This window comes from Stomoxys calcitrans, chromosome 2 (assembly GCF_963082655.1).
Source record: "Stomoxys calcitrans chromosome 2, idStoCalc2.1, whole genome shotgun sequence".
NCBI lineage: Eukaryota > Metazoa > Arthropoda > Insecta > Diptera > Muscidae > Stomoxys > Stomoxys calcitrans.
The window spans coordinates 157,866,745-157,884,031 of NC_081553.1; the positions used below are offsets into that span (position 1 = coordinate 157,866,745).

The following is a 17,287-nucleotide window of genomic DNA, read 5'->3' on the forward strand; positions in this document are numbered from 1 at the left end:
AATAATCTTTCCAAGTATGATCTAAATCGGTATATAACCTTATAAAGCTCCCATATAAACCGATCACTCAATTTGACGCCCTCTGATAAAAAATAATTCGTTTCAAAAAAGGGAACTTCTTTTGTGGAAAACATTGGACTATGTTTACAATGAAAGTACGTGTTTTTGTGATAAATTCTTGCAAGAATTAGGACAAATATAATTTTTTTTTTATCTGACAATACCTTTCATTATTGATATAAGGAACACGTTATTGTTAAAACCTAGTTTTTATACCCTCCACCATTAGATGGAGGGGTACTAATTTCGTAATTCTGTTTGTAACACCTGGAACTATGCGTCTAAGACCCCATAAAGTATATATATTCTTGATCGTCATGACATTTTAATTTGATTTAGCCATGTCCTTCGTTTTGTCTGTCTGTCGAAAGCACGCTAACTTTCGAAGGAGTAAAACTAGGTGCTTGAAACTTTGCACAAATACTTTTTATGAGTGTAGGTTAGATTGATTGTAAATGGGGCAAATCGGTCCATGTTTTGATATAGCTGTCATATAAACCGATCTTGGGTCTTGACTTCTCGAGCCTCTATAGAGCGCAATTGTCATCCGATTTGAGTAAAATGTTGCACGTGTTGTTTTCGTATCACTTCCAACAACTGTGCTAAGTGTGGTTTAAATCGGTCCATAATCTGATATAACTACCTTATAAACCGATCTTGGGTCTTGACTTTTTCAGATTTTAGAGAACGCTATTCTTATTCGATTTCGATGTAATTTTGCACCTGTTGTTTTGGTATCACTTCCAACAACTTTGCTATGTATGATTCAAATCGGTTCGTAACCTGGTAAAGCTGCCTATAAAACGATGTTGGATCCTGACTTCTTTTGCCGATAGAGGGTGCAATTCTCATCCGATTTGGCAGAAACGGCTTCTACCATGACCTTCAACATACGTGTCCAATATGAACTGAATCGATATGTAGCTTGATACAGCTCCCATATAAACCGATCTTCCGATTTTGCTTCTTGAGCTCCTAAAGGGTGCAACTCTTATCCGAATGGACTGAAATGTTACACAATGACTTCTACAATGTTCAGCATTCAATTCATTTATGGTCCGAATCGGACTATAACTTGATATAGCTCCAATAGCATAACAGTTGTTATTAATTATTCTTTGTTTGCCTAAACAGAGATACCGCGCAAAGAACTCAACAAATGCGATCCATGATGGGGGGTATATAAGATTCGGCCCGGCCAAACTTAGCACGCTCTTACTTGTTCTTTATTTATAAATTACTTTAACATCATGCTTGTGGATATGGATATGGATATTGTATTTAATTTCAAAATAGATTGTGCAAATTGAAAAGGATGCCAAACTCAATTTATTGTTGTAACTTAATTCAAACCCAAACGTTTACTAATTATTAGAAGTTCTAAGTTGGTAGTTCAGAGTTCAGTTTTTGGATTTATTTCGATGTTATGATACACAATTATATTAATAGCCTTCCATTTTTGCACCAAAAAAGGAAAAATATTGTGTGCGAGAATGTGTCTGTACGAGTGACGAGCACACAATTATGCAAGCTCATGGACTAGCTTGGGATTATATTCTTGTGGAGTGTGTAATAGTATGAGTATATTTGCCCATCACTGGTCTATGTGCTTAAATACTCACCCTTCTCACTCACGTCTAATTTCTTGCGTATGGAATTTTTTTTGCACGTAGTGTTTTGTTAAGGCTACCAACATCCATGGTAAGTATAGCTCGAATATAAACCGATCTTCCGATTACCGTTCTTCAGCCTCTAGAAGCTTCAATGTTGGATTTGGCAAAAATTTGGTAAGTAAGAAGGAAATCAAGCTATGGGGCAAACAAATTGCGGTAGTAATATGAAATAAATACTTTAGTGAAAAGTGGCAAACTTCTAAAACATATGTTACAAGTTTCTAGCTGTCACATCCTTTAGTGTCTAATTGCAGTATCATGACTTAATTAATTAAATATTGTCTCACACGAACAGCTGTTAACAGCCGACTATATTTGACTGTATTAAGATGTCCGATTTTTGTTTGCATTGTGCAAAGTATGCAGTACTACGCACACTTTCTGAACGCGTACACACAATTTTAATTGTGGTTGTTGGCAAAACGTCGATCATCTTGATGTCAAGATGGTGATTTGACTATATGGTTTTCATGTCGTTGTACAAATGAGACAACCTTTAAACATTTCAGCCATATTGGAGTACTTAAAAGTTAACGATCTCAGTTTGTTTGCAAATATGGAAAAAATTGGCCAGTTCAAACATCCATCATTGTGATGGCAAAGATCCATGAATTAAGGTTCGAATTCGAGCAGCTAGACAGTTCTTTCTCAAACAGAATATTTTCAACACTACATGCTTTCTTTGGGCCTCCCGTCTTCTGGCCCACAGATCATAGCTTACTTGTTTCTGGTATATAAGCACACTTTTAAGCTTAAGCTAATTTTTTTCTGGAATATTACCACAACAACTATAATAACTGCGGCCTGCTGTACTACATCTCTTAATGTGTCAATTCTCACTCCAGTGACCTTCAAGCTAATTTTGACTCAGCTAGTGCCTTTCTAGCACCAATGTGATTGGTTCATTTCCACCATAATATTGGTGGATATCAAATCCGATTCCCTCAGATCCTGAATCCATACTTGGAAGACTAAGGGAATGTAATACCAATCTTTCAATCACCGACTGGAAGATTGGTATTTTGGTTGGAGCTAATGGTGACCGGAGACATGCAGTATTCGTACTAAACTCCAGCTGTCTCGCAGACCTCAACAAGTCTGAAGGAGTTGTATCCTACGGATTCAACAAGTTGAAACTGAAGGTCTTTAAAGCGGTGGGTTTGGGGAATCAGAGGATGACTCAACAGTTGAACACTTGCTTATCGACCATATCGCTAATGTCTGCCGGATTGCAGGAGACCGAAAATCCCCCTGCCACAATCGAGACAGGCTTCGAAACGGGAACCGACAAGCTCTGTGTAGGAGAGTCATTTGGTTGGACCGGGCTCCAGTGTCCGGACGAAGATTGGTTCCACTGCTGTCTCACCAGCCCCAGGATGCGTACGGAATCTTATCATGACAAGATCTAACGGATCTTATGAGGATGAACTCCTGGCGGAATCAGAAGACGAGGCTAACGCAAAAGTGATGGACATTCTGAATCCTCCACCATTGTAAGGCCGCTTCGGCGGCTCTAAAGGTTCTCCTGATGGCAGGGGGATTTGACGTGGTTCTTATCAAAAACCATGGGTGCGTGGAGGAATGGTTCGTGGACTAAGAATTCTGGGATTTGAACTACTCAAGAGTACAGGGAATGTGAGAAAGAGAGCCTGTACTCTTGCAAAGAGTAGTCCAAATGTTTTTCTTTTTCCGTCGCTAAGCAATTCAGTAATAGCCAGGCTTAAAAGAAATAAGTCTCATTACTGGCTGGCTTCCCTATATATGGCACACGATTCAGAGACGCCGCCTTCGAGCCTTAAGTTGCTGCTTAAGGGTTTATATTCTATTCTGCTTTCGGAATAGCCGCTGATTTTTTAATTGTTTCGCGAGCGAAATTTGACACCAATTAAATATTCTTGTTTCCATACCAAAACACGTTTCTTTATCTGCACTTATTGTTTTCTGTATTTAATATATTTTTTTCTTAAATACATAAAAAAGCGAACCATTGAAACCAATAAAACAAAAAATGATGCCGGCAATAGTTTCAAGTGTAGCCACTATAATAGCTTTTTTTGTCATTTTCCTATTCGTTGATACACATTTCCCGGGAAATTCTCCAACAGACAACGTGGCGCCAGAAGAGGTTGTTACTGATATGCATTCGTCGGAGGCTATTAGGGAATTTGTGTCTGAGCCTAAGTCGTCAGGCCCTGATGATGTATCACCGGTTGCATTACAAGCTGTGTCTGACAGACTGGTTCCTTGGCTTAGGGAGATATACTCTGCTTGTATCAGCATGTCATATATACCAGTGGGATAGAGGGACACAAAGGTCGTTTTCATTCCGAAAGCAGGAAAACCTTGCCACACGAAGGCGAAAGATTTACGTCCTATTAATCTGTTATCCTTTATGCTGAAGACTCATGAGAGGTTGATAGAATCATATCTTAGGGCAAAGATCCCTGGATATAGCCTGTCTCGGAAGCAGCATGCATATAGTAAAGGCAAAGTGTATTTTGCTGGACAGGAAACTTAGAACCCAACATTTTGGAAACGTCAAGAAAGGCAACTCTTGCCCAATACGCCTGCAAGAGAGCCATTGGCATAAGTTGGGGGTCCAGACAGCGCGCCATGCACTGCGAATATATTGCAGTTGTCAAACCTATCATGCTATATGGTGTTGTGGTCTGGTGGAGGGCGCTTCAAAAGTCCACCTACTGCTCAATAGTAAACCGGATTCAAAGGATGGCTTGGTTGTGCATCACAGCCGCACTGAGGACGACACCATCTGATGCACCGAATTTAATGCTACATCTAATGCCCCTGTACATTGTGGCTAGACAAATTGGAGCGACCACTGCCGTAAAGCTAAGGGAAAGAGAAAGCTCATTGGTCATGTGGCGTCTACGGAGATGCTAAGATATAATGTCAATACGACGATTGGCAAAAATATCTTCTCAGACAGCCATTAAATCCCTGGAGAAATCGCACTCGACTGTCGCAGATCTCTCAACGAGATGGCTGATGGCTCAGTCATTGTGTTCGTCATGACAGGTCACTGTATCATCGGAAAACATGCTGACAGACTGAAGGTTGCCAGTAACGACTTTAGCAGAAGCTGTGAGGACATCGAAGAAGAAGAGACTTTAGAACACCTTCTGTGAGTGTGTTCCGCTCTGGCAGTCAGAAGGTGTTCCACTTAAGGTTTTCATTTCTTTGAGCACCTGTCTGATTTACCGGATGTGTACGTTCGCAAGATGTTTGGCTTTTTAAAGCGATCTGGAAGGTTCAACGGTAGGAACTAGAAGGCATCTTTCTTCTTCTGTTCCCGTGGTATCACAATGGACGAAAACGTCGAAGTGAGTCTGATGGCAGACAGCCACTTAAACCAAACCCAAATTGCATATATATATATATATATATATATATATATATATATATATATATATATCTTGTCCGAATTCACCATGTTTGCAAAATTAAAATTTGACTTGAATAAGACAATGGTTCTGTATATTCAAAGTATTACGTAGACTCTTGATGTAGGGTATTATATAGTCGGCTCTGCCCGACTATTGCCTTTTCTTACTCTTTTTTTATTGCATTTCTACAATGTTTTGCCAAAGTTCGTTTGGTTTCTGCCAAATATTAAAAGCATTAGCACAACTAGTATAATGTAACAAATTTTAATAAAACTACCTTGAAGTTTAAAGGATTTTTCAAATTGCCCTAAATTCGGATATCAGAGTAATATGCCAAATTTTTTTCTACTTTTCTGTGGTTTCGATGAAACAAATTTCGGTCTTTCGGCATTCCAATATGCGTATCGGCTCTTTTGTTATGAGAATTTAGTCTCAGACTGACATTTTGAGGTGTTACAAAGGAAATGACGAAGGTGGAAGGTGTAATTACTTATCTGCTAAAAACAAAAGTTTGATGACTTTAGAGTAATAATTTTATATATTTTCATTAATTGAGATATTTGACCACAAACATATTAACACATCTGTTTCCTAAAAAATTTATAAACCACAATATGTAAAAAAGCCATCTTCTTCCGTACGCCATTTTCGAATTTTATGAGTAAGGATCGGTTTTTGTGACATTAGAACACGTCCTTTTTGATCACTGGAAAGGATTGCCAACTAATTGTTGGACTCGAAATATACGTATAAAAAATTTGTCCAATCGCTAGTACAACAATACTAACTTAGCTTTCGAAGTTTTCTGATTGCGGGTCACGACAGAGAAAAAAATTGTTGGATCTGCACATTTTCATCCATTTTTTCATCATTGTTTGTGACTCAGTTTGTGAGCGAATTTTATACTGACTCCAAATACCACTTCTACGGAATATGTTCGCATTTTCGTCTTTACAATTTTATTAAAATGTATCTTGACATTTGATCGAGTGAAAATTCCAAAATTTTTTGTCTATAAAAAAAATTTTATTCGAGACAAAAAGTCTCTAGAAAAAATTTAATTAATGGCGCAGAGGTTAACATGGTCGCCTATGACGCCGAACCCCTAGGCTCAAATCCTGGTGTGAACATCGACAACATTTTAAGCGGTGGTTATCCCCTTACTAATGCTGGCTACATTTGTATCCTGCCATGTTAACACCTCTACCAAATCGTGTCGCTATGTGGCACGCGGTTCGGACTCGGAGTAGACCTCTTATCATTGAGCTTAAACTTTAATCGGACTGCACTAAATCATATGGGAGTAATATCCCCTGTTCCTTAATGGAATTTAATTAAAATATGTTCTTTGGTAAATTATCTTTAAAATGTTATCGAATTTTTTCGATTGGGAAAATTCAAACAAAAATTTGGTCTTTTGCGAAAATGCGTCTTAAAAATATTATCAAAAGTTCATAAAATTTTATTCTTCAGACAAATTTTAGCAACACGTTTTGCTTTAGAAAAATTTTCTTTGACATTTTATCTATTCGACTGCTGTTCGATTAATGTGGTCTCAGAAACTGAAAAAGGAAAATAGTTGACTATTGACTTTATCTTATGGTTTATTTTTAGAATTTTAAGAGCGATTACTTTTATAAAAAATAAACAGTTTAACCCGGTTTTTAAAAATCTCAAAAATATAAACCAAATATTTAGCGAATAGTTCGAAAACTGATTTTAGGAAAAAACCGGTTTATTGATCACACTAATATAAATAAGAAGACTTCTTATTTTTTTATATTACAGCTTAAAAAACGTATACTTTCAACTATTGTTTATGTTTGCGAGCGAGTGAGGAGACAGATTGTAGAAAAACCATATAAGAGCGACTTTCCTTCGTCCAGCCATATGAACAAGCTAACAAAAAGGCGGGAGTAAAAAAAGGAAGGAAGCCAAAACATTTGAACTTAAACAGTTATTTGCACGGCTTAAAGCCAAGTACTAGTTTACATTTTATAGGACATCATATCGCTTTGTTTATTTATTTATAACAGCCATCACAAGATAAAAATTAAAAAAAAACGGTACCAGTTAAAAATCTAGGACAACAATTATTTTATATGTATCAGACGATGTGTACGACTTTCAGAGTTCCTATATTTGTGTTGTTCATCTTGTATAGCACCTTCAATCTCATTACTCAACTTAGCTCATCAGGTGCGCCAATTTTCAAAGCCCTTACTCATTTTGTCAGCTGTCGTCGAATTTGCACTACATCATACTTTTTGGTATTTCCATTCTTTATAGATTTGAGATATATAGTTCTAGCTTTCAGTACTCGTCACTCAATTAAATGGCATATCAAATGTATTAAAAGTATTCATACAATCACTGAATTCAAACCACCGTTAAATTTCAAACCTCCAACCGCAAAGAGAGTACAAACATTACCAATATTAGCACCAAATATAAGTTATTGCCATATATGGTACGATTTTTATTTCCTTGTGCTTGCATAAAACTTTACAGCTTTTATACCAAATTTTATACTCTATTCATTGTAGGCGAATTGCAATAAATTTTACGTTTTAAATAGTGCCCAAAGATTCGCTTGCCAAATTAAGTCGATTGAGTGCTCAAGTAAAGATTGTCCACGTGAATCTCAAAGTTCTTTCACAATCCGTAAAGAAAGGAGTATCAAGGAGTACCAAGTGTGGCACTAAATATTTGCTACTTATGGTAAGCCTAATGCTTTTTTACAATATTTTTTTAAGACTCCGATTATTTGATCCGAATTCCATGATGCCAAGCTACTCCGATTGCTCTAAGATGATTTATACTATTTTCTCAGTCATCCAATTTTTAATGATATTGTGCATTTTCGTGCTACCGTTGTTAATAACCAAGTTTTAAATTACATTTATAAAATTTGCTTGTGCTTTCATAAAACTAACTTCAGGAGGAATAACCAGTAAGCCAAATTTCATCTTCCTCTTACTTCGATTTATTGTTAGTTAAGTGCATCTATTTCGTACTGTTTTTCACTTTTTAGTCCTTTCGTTACTCGTTTTAAGATTGTGTATAGAGCTTAAGACCTTGAATTCATAAAGCATGACTTGGGTACGGTTTGTTAAGACATCAATTAAAACTTGCCTGTTTGCGATTTATTTTTTCGGTCTTAAAATCTAATTGAGAACATTGCAGGATATTGTTCAGATCTAGACCATTCTGTTTAATGGCTTTCTAATCAAAGAATAGCATAGCAGAAAACATTTACAAGTCAGTTTGGTGTTGCTAAAAACATTTGACCGGCTATCCGTATAGCGATTTCTGGTTCGTCATGAAGCTTCTTCAGCGGATTTTGCCAAATGGTTCAATAGCGCTCTACATATCAAAATCAAAACAAAGGTGAAAAAATTATATCCAGTTGGCCATATGACTCTTCCTTCTGTGTTTACACTTATGCTAGGAGAAATGTACATGGGTGATTATCTATGGTAGGAGGGAAAAATCACCGCTGACATTAGTATACTAATCCATGATAAGTATGGTCCAAATCGGTATATAATCTAATATAGCTCGCATATAAACAGATCTCTCGATTAGTCTTCTATGGCCCCAAAGCACACATGTGTACTTCAACTAAGTTCATTTGTGTAAAGTGGGTTGCCAAGATTCGGTGCTTTGTCACGATTCGATGCGATGCAAAGATTCAGGCCAGGCGTTCAGCGCGATAGGATGGCATGATAACTTCGGCGTTACTGTGGCCTTCCAATAATAATTTTTCTTCCTATCTTTCGACTATGACTTCATGCGTAACTCTTAACCGCAATTCTTATTCGATTTGGCAGAAAATTTGCACGCGATGTTTTTTTATACTTCCAACCACAGCTGCGGAGTCGAGTTTTTGAGGCCGAAGTCAAAGTCGGATTCGGACTAATAATCCGAGTTGGTTCCGAGTTGAGCATGCTTGCGCCGACTCCGAACCGCTCGCCGACTCAAGCTTAATACTGCGATCCCGGGTAGGAGTCGAGTGCTAGACTCCGTAGCCATGCTTTCAACATCCATGCCAGTTTAGACCAGTCTATAGTCTCGATCAGTCTTTCGACTTGAATTCGTAAACACCTACTGAGCGAAAAACCATGGAACGTACTGTGGATTCCATGATAAAGAGTAGGGCATCAAGCGAACTGCTCAAATACAAACACCATGCCTATTTCAAGGGAAGGTTGGTAGGGACTGCCCTGCACGAGATTGTGCATAAAATAGATGAATCCTTCGATGCCAGGCGTTCATATTGGCGGTTTGCATTGACATCGAAGGGGCGTTTAACAATGTGCGGACCGAAACATTCATCCAATCTTTAGACCAGTACCGGGTGGATGAGATCCTTAGAATATGGATAAACCATATTCTAAGGAACAGGTGGATAAATAGTGGCATTTAATCGCCCCTCCTATGAATGACCACCAGAATTAACATATTACGGATGCTGACTGAGAAAGGATTTGAACCTATCTGCTACGCTGTTATAATACTTCTAAGATGTAAGGAACCGAATCATCTATGCAGAAAGGATCTTGGAAATGGCATTCGACTGGGCTAGACCTTAGGATTACAATGTTAACCTAAGAAATCTGTATGTTCACGAGGAAAAGGAAGGTGGGCTAATTTAACGCACCACGTTTCCTCAATAAGACGATTTCGATATCTGACATGGTCTAATATTTAGGTGTGATCTTGGACAGGAAACTGAATTGGAAGTGTCTCATTCAGGAATCTGAAAAAGTCTCTTGTGTGGTAAACGATGCTGTGCTGGTTATTCGTATGAAAATCACTTTTGCGAATCAAGGGAAATGAATCAATTGATGAATACAAAGATTCAAGGTTGGTCACGGTACAACATTTTTTTTTTGTAATTACTAAATGCAATTATTAATATAAACAATCAAAATAAAATATGATTAAAATTATTTTTATTAGTTTTTAGTTAACAGATTGGTAGTAAAATCAATACCAGTCCGGTTATAAGGTTAGTACCAAACAGTACTAATCGTTTTATGTTTCATCGATGTCATGCCGTATTGCTCTGTTACCATACAGTGTTGCTTTACTATCTGTACCGTATGGTATGTATGGTATCAACTTTTCTCTGGGGGTGCTTGAAAAATATTTTGAAAATGAAACTGTTCAACACGTCTTGTTTACTTCGATTTTTTAGTGTCTCTAAGTCAAAATGGCGGTTATTTTTGAATTTTACAACATTTATTCTCCAACAGCTCTTAGCCTTAAGCAACATCTAAAAAACAAAACCGGTATTTACAAAACGTTATATAGATTTGAAATAGGTTTATTTGTCAGATTTACTTTATAGAACTTCCAAAAAAAAAACTATTTTAAGGCTTCATTAAGTTTTGTGAATAAAGCCGTTAGCTTTTTGACGAAAAGAGTGGTTTTCCAATAGAATTTCACAAAGAATGTGTGGTGAACATACATATTCGAAAAAACTATATCGGACTATATCAAAATAGCGTATTAGCTATGGTTGAACACAAGTCATGGGTTCCTCATATCGTATATTCGAAATACGCGGAATAATCATCAATATGGTTATGTGAAAAAAATATTATTTAAAAGTTAAGCCAGAGATAGCAACACACATCAACCACTATGGGGCGCGTTTCGTCTTTGGTTAGAAGACTTTTCAACCATATTAGATTTGATGGCTTCACTGTAGCAATTGTATCATAGAGGCGATTTCGCAATTAATACGATTCAAATACAACATACCAACGCATGGCCCTTGAAACCATCACACCTAATATGGTTGATAAGTCTGCTAACCAAAAACGAAACGCGTCCCAAAGTGTTTGGTGTGTATTGCTATCCCTGGCTTTCCTTTTCCCTTTGCAAAAAAATTTCCGATCATTGAGCTTTCCCGAAAGAGAAACAAACAAAAATTGTAAAAATTAATAATCTTCGCCCTAACAGGCAAAAAATTTGAAAATTAAAAAAAACATTTAAGTTCGTAACACCCATGATTTGGCGAGAACATCTGATTCAGCGACAACCATTTAAAATTTGCTTTTTTAATGTGTTTGACATGGGTGCGTATTGTTAGATACTTTTCGATAACTTAGCACACATATGCCAGACGTCATACCTCACCTTGATCATTCATTTGGCATATAAAAATAATATGCCAAAAATATATACGAAAACAAATCGTTTAATAATGGTTTTTCCGCAATTTATTAGATTCTTTTTTTCCACTAGAGAATAATCGTAAATATTCCACTCATTTCCGACATACAATGTAAGGAACGCTGGCCAATATATTTATTTTTGTTTTTCATATATATGTACATTCAACTCAAATATAGCAAAAACTATCTGAATCAAGCACACTTATTCATTGTGAGTTAGTACCGAAAAACAGGTATTAACTTTGTTTTTGTGTAAAAAACAAAACAAAACTTAAGTAAAATAGCGATTTATTGCCCTTAGCTCTATCTCAAAAGACCTGTTGGAAAAACGGTCATCGGATTTGGAAATAACGCGCCAACTTGAGATGGATACACTAGACAAATCAGAGCCAAATTTTCTAATTTTGTTGACTAGTATTATCAATATTCCTAATGCAACAATTTTGCTTATTTTCGCATCCTATTAAAATGCACCACTAAAACAGTGAGACAACTGCGACTTAGCTTAAATTAATTTAAAGAAACACCGTTCAAATAGATAATATGTTGCGTCGACGTTGTTTAGTTTGCGACTTAACTTTCATGAAATTCAAAGAGATAGGGGGTTGTACAGAAAACTTTTGTTTTAACATTTAAAACATGTATGTATCTACCTTGAAAATTGAGCGCAATGTTAGCGTTACTCTCCCCAAGCACGTTTAGAGCATTGCAACGATAATTGCCACCATCTTCTTTTGTAGGATTCTGTATTTGCATTGTTAATACGTAGACGTCTTTTGATTGACTTTTACATTCCATTTTAATGCGTTGTGAGTTTTCTATTTTTTGATCAGCTCGGTACCACGATATTTCAGGAACTGGATAAGCCTCCAGCATACATTCCATAATTAATACTTCTTCCTCCTGTCGAATAGTTGGCTTCTTGGGAAATCTTGGCGATTTTCCATCCGGTATTCTAGCAATATGTATTTAGTAAAATTCGTTCAGATAATTAATGGTAATTTGATGTAGCGACACTTACTTTTTAGAACTTCCTTCAAAATTTAAATTTAGTGTGGCAGCACCTTCTCCATGCTCATTTTGTGCTACGACTCGATATTCACCTTGATCGCCTGTGACAACGTCCATAATTTCCATGTATGCCATGTGATATAGTTGCTGATCCAATACCAGCGACATTTTATAACGCCCACCTTCCACTATCTTATTCTTATCATGATACCTTTTAGTGCAATAGTTACATATGTATACATTACCATTTATATTATTAGAAAAGCAAATAAATCAATCCACTCAACTCATTTCATTGATTATAGCAGGGCAAGGGCTGAATTCGGTTATTTCATTTAATGGAGAATAGGCAGACAAGTTATTTAAACTTAATCTCTTGCTTGTTTTAGTGTAGGCATATAGTTATGATTTTCCAAAACTGTAAGTTGATTTTCCTAAGGCTCTATTTTGGGTTCGTAATTAAATTTTGGTTTTAAATTAGCTATAGAAGAATTTTGGTATAGTCTTCCCGATATTATAAAAAATAATACATTACATTTTGCAAAGCTTACCCTATGAAACCCTGAAAACATGTGTTCCAGTTTTCTGGGATAGTCCGTTTAGACATCCGCATTGCGGTGATGTCTATGTTGCTCTTTTAAATATTTCATGTCCAAAATTTAATGACTCCTTTGAAAGATATAAGTGCCTTCCATTGTCAAATCATTATATATTAGTCAATTAAGAAATCCTTTACCACGGATATTGAAACTTCAGTCGAATCTACCAGATATACATACTACATAACGGATCAGCTAATTCGCCTTAATGAAATAAAATACATCTTCCATATCAGGGATGTAAAAGCCGCAGAAACCCATTTATGATTTCTTCTGAACCATTTTTAGTGTGGTTCTGTCACAGCATTGTGGTACCTTTGTGGCATTTACTTTGCTGAAAAGCTTCCTTTAATTAATGAGTTAGTTCTGCGGATCACAATGATGGCCGCTCATGATTTAATTCTAGGACATACTTACATCGATGTCCTTTCAACTGTATCAACATTTCTACCAGACTTATTATGAACATTTCTGTTGAGTCTTTTGCCAAGCTTATGTAAATCTGCCTTTCCTTATGTTCAGCGACGCTGTCTTTTCTCACAAAGGCTGAAGCTAAAACAGTGTCATCCACTCCTTTCGTTAATGTTGTTCATGTGGTAATGTTCAACTCCATAAATAAATAGTAATATGGAGTTGTTTTTAGCATAACATTTATAAAATTAATTGTGTTCAAGAACGGTGATGTAATGTACTTTTTTTGGGTGTCAAGAGTAAATGCCAATTAATCTTTGAAAAACGTGTACTAGGATTTGATTAACATGCTCTTAAAACTTTGTTTTTTGATCAATTATTTGCTTTCACGGAATTCAGAATATATTTTATTATCCTCAAAGTATAAGAACTCATGCAAACTATTTATAATTTACTTGAATGATGACTGAAGAAAAATAAAATGTCGTAATCTGCTAAGTCATAAAGCCTAGTACAAAGTGCATTCCACTTCTTAATTAATAATTTCGGTCGGGCGAAAATTTAAACTCAGTGCTATGCTTAGCACTTCTTTTAAATAACCTGGTCCCTGCAGTAATAAAGGTGAAATTAAATGTTTCATTTATAATGATACTCCTTTTAATCAAAATATATGAACAGGCAATTGCGAGGGACCAATCGCTATTCCAAGTCATGAATAATATAACCTTATTAAATGTTTTTACATCATGTTAAAAGAAGTCACAATGAAGAAAGTTGGCCCAAAATTGAAGATTTTTTCTTATTCGTAGAACTTCAGCAATGAAAATGAAATTATGAAAATGTCCAATTATTATTTTTTGGAAAACTCTTTTTTAAAAATATAAAAAAAATTAAACATTTATGGACGCTCCTATTTTACAAATAGGTAAATTTCTTAACTTCCAACGATACTTTCAATATCATTTTAGATTTTTGCCTTTAATAACAAGACGCATAATTAAGGATTTTTTAGTCTACCATTAAAAAAAAAATATCCTTAATATGAAGGCAAATGTTTTTCACCAAAGGGAAAGTAAATAGTTGTAGAATTGATCATCTTTAAATTAAGTTTGCTTATCTTTGGCGCGAATCTATAAAATTAGTAACAAAAAATTTTTCTGTGAACAACGCAATACATCGCTTTTATCGAAATAAATGGTGACGTACATCTCCAGTCTCCTATAATTTGACGCGTAATGTACTCTCAAACAACTTACACATTTTTCGAGCTAAAACATCACAGCCCGAAAAGAAGAAAAAAAATTGAAATACTATTGTAGTAAACAAAATAAATTGAGATATTTTAAACAATTTAAATTTAAGACAAATATGCTGCTCTAGCGAAATTTTCGTTTTGTAGTATTTATTGTTATACAATATCATTACATCAATAACATGCTGAATCCCGCTAGCAGAACGAATTATCAGCGTTGAGAGATTTGTGTATGTATTGCTCAATTATATGATGTACAAAAACAATTATACGGCAGAAATCCGTAAAATATCACTGCTTGTTTTTTAGCAAAACACACAAAGAGGTTTGTGGGCGTATGTTGTACTTATGCAGATCATATGTAAGAAGTAAGCGAAGAACAGAACGTAAAGTTCTGTCATCTTATATTTATATCATCAAATCCGAACTGCTCATTCAAAATGAACGCAATTGTTTGTATATATTGATCTGTTAGACGCGAAAGCCGGGCAATGACAAAGGAAATGCTCCAACGTCTCATCATCTTCCCCGCATGTATAAATAGATAAATTATATATTATTTTTATATAATTTATCTATTTAGAGCTTATAAGTTATTCACTTTAAAAGACGAACAGAATATTAACCCTAAACCTACTAATTCTCTACCAACCTGAAGTAACAAATTATAAACACAGCACTCATCCCGATAACAATGTTGCTTATCCCGAAAGTATTAGTCGTAACCAAAAAAAAATTGCGAAAACCAATCTGTTTTCTTTGTGTAGAACCAGAATTATTAGAATAAGATTTCATTAGGATTAAGCGAAAGTACCAGAAGCAATTTTTTCCTCCTTTCACTTGAGCACAGTAAAGCATTTCGCGCCATATTCTGCTACAGTATTGAAAGTGTTACTTGTACTTTATTTATGCCTTTTAAAACTACTTATTCTCACCAAAAACTTAATTTAATTTCGTGCATTAATTAGTTAGTACTATAGCTGTATGCAGTTGTTGTTGATACAAAAAACAATAAAAGGGGGTTGAAGATCTTTCTAAAATTAATACTTTTCAATTTGTATATATTTCAAGTTCAACACTTCCAAATTCATATGCTTGCTAAATCCGAACAGTACGAAATATAGCACCCGTTGTCTGATTGGGGTACAAATAATGCAATAAAATTATTATAATAGATTAAATTTAAGGGGCTTATGGCTTTTTGGCTTGTCTAAAACTTGAGACTAATGTTAATTAAAGTCGGCGCATTCGAACTCAATGTGCTTTTATATTGTAACTCAAAAGTTGGACAAATTGTGCCATCTACAATAGTATTGAGCTACTTTTTAATTTTCTTCTAGTATATGTGTTCCAAATTGTTCCGAATTGTGAAACTTACAATTCAAATTTGGTTTATTTATTATCATTTAATTGAGGAAATATATAGAGTTAAAGAATAAAAACAATTAAGGGCCAAACGTGGTATATTTTACATACATTAGACTCATTTTTATACCCTCCACATCATAGTATGGGGATATATTAACTTTGTAGAGTATATATATTCTTGGTCGTCATGACATTTTAAGTCGATCTTGCCATGTCAGTGTGTCTCTCTGGCGAAAGCAGGCTAATTTTCGAAGGAGCAAAGGTAGGCCCTTGAAATTTTGCACAAATCCTTCCTGTAAGAGTTGGTCTGTTGGGATCGTAAATAGGCAATATCGGTTCATATTTTGATAAAGCTGCCATATAAACTTTTCTCGGATCTTGACTTCTTGATCCTGTGGGACACACGCGCAATTATTATCAGATTTGACAGAAATTTGGTACGATTACGTTTTCTTTGACCACCAACATACGTGACAAGTATGACCTAAATCTGTCTTAAACCTGATATAACTCTCATATAAAACGATCTCCCGATTGCACTTTTTGAACCCCTTAAAGACTTCGCCTATGACCTTCAATGAGCTGGTAAGAATCAGTCCATAACCTGATATAGCTCCAATAGCATATCAATTCTTATACATTATCCTTTGTTTCCTATAAAGAGGTACCGACCAAAGAACTTGACAAATGCATGGAGGGTGCATAAGATTCGACACGGCTAAACTTAGCAAGCTTTTACTTTTTTAATTTGGCGTTATAGTAGGTAATTTTAGATTGTGTTCCATTCGAACAATCTCTACTTTGCCTTTGGAGAAATTTCCATCGAATTATGAAAACTGTTTGAAGCCTTGAAAGCGGAGTTAGTAGCGCGCTCGTCTAGCAGTGCAGTGGACTTTGATTCGAATTCAATCAGAGGCCTGGTCTTCGCTACTGTGATATCACTATGGTCTTAAATAATCTGAGTCTGTTTAAAAAATATTCTGCCATTCTAACCTAACCTAGTAATTTCTCATATGCTTTGTAGCAACTTAACAACACGCATGCACCATATCACGTCCGTCGAGATAATAAAATATATTATTATTGCATATGCTCTTGCTGAGCTTCCTATGATGAACCGCTTGGGGCATAATAGATGAAATCAGAAATTTTCGGAGACTCGTGGCTCCTTTAGCAGATTTTGGTGTCTCTTCTTATAATTGTATTACACTACCAAAATGTCTACAAAAACCTCGATCATTCTATGTGTAGATAGGGATTTTTGTCGTTGGAACGCTTCACCTTGGGTCTTTTATTTGATATCAGACTCGTGCTCTACTTC

At 35.6% G+C, this 17,287-nt stretch overlaps 1 protein-coding gene across 27 annotated transcripts in view; it reads right to left on the bottom strand.

Annotated features, from left to right (window-relative positions):
* The window catches only part of LOC106088221 (twitchin), a 138,545-nt gene that overhangs the window by 103,152 nt on the left and 18,106 nt on the right, over positions 1-17,287 (bottom strand). For 22 of the 27 annotated variants that reach the window (XM_059362745.1, XM_059362744.1, XM_059362739.1 and 19 more), the window contains exons 6-7: positions 12,347-12,547; positions 11,979-12,280 (exon numbers count right to left, since the gene is read on the bottom strand). The exons of the other annotated variants lie outside the window; for them this stretch is intronic. In XM_059362745.1, coding sequence (XP_059218728.1) covers positions 11,979-12,280; positions 12,347-12,547 — 503 coding nt within the window. The remainder of the gene's footprint in view (positions 1-11,978; positions 12,281-12,346; positions 12,548-17,287) is intronic. 27 annotated transcript variants of the gene reach the window in all.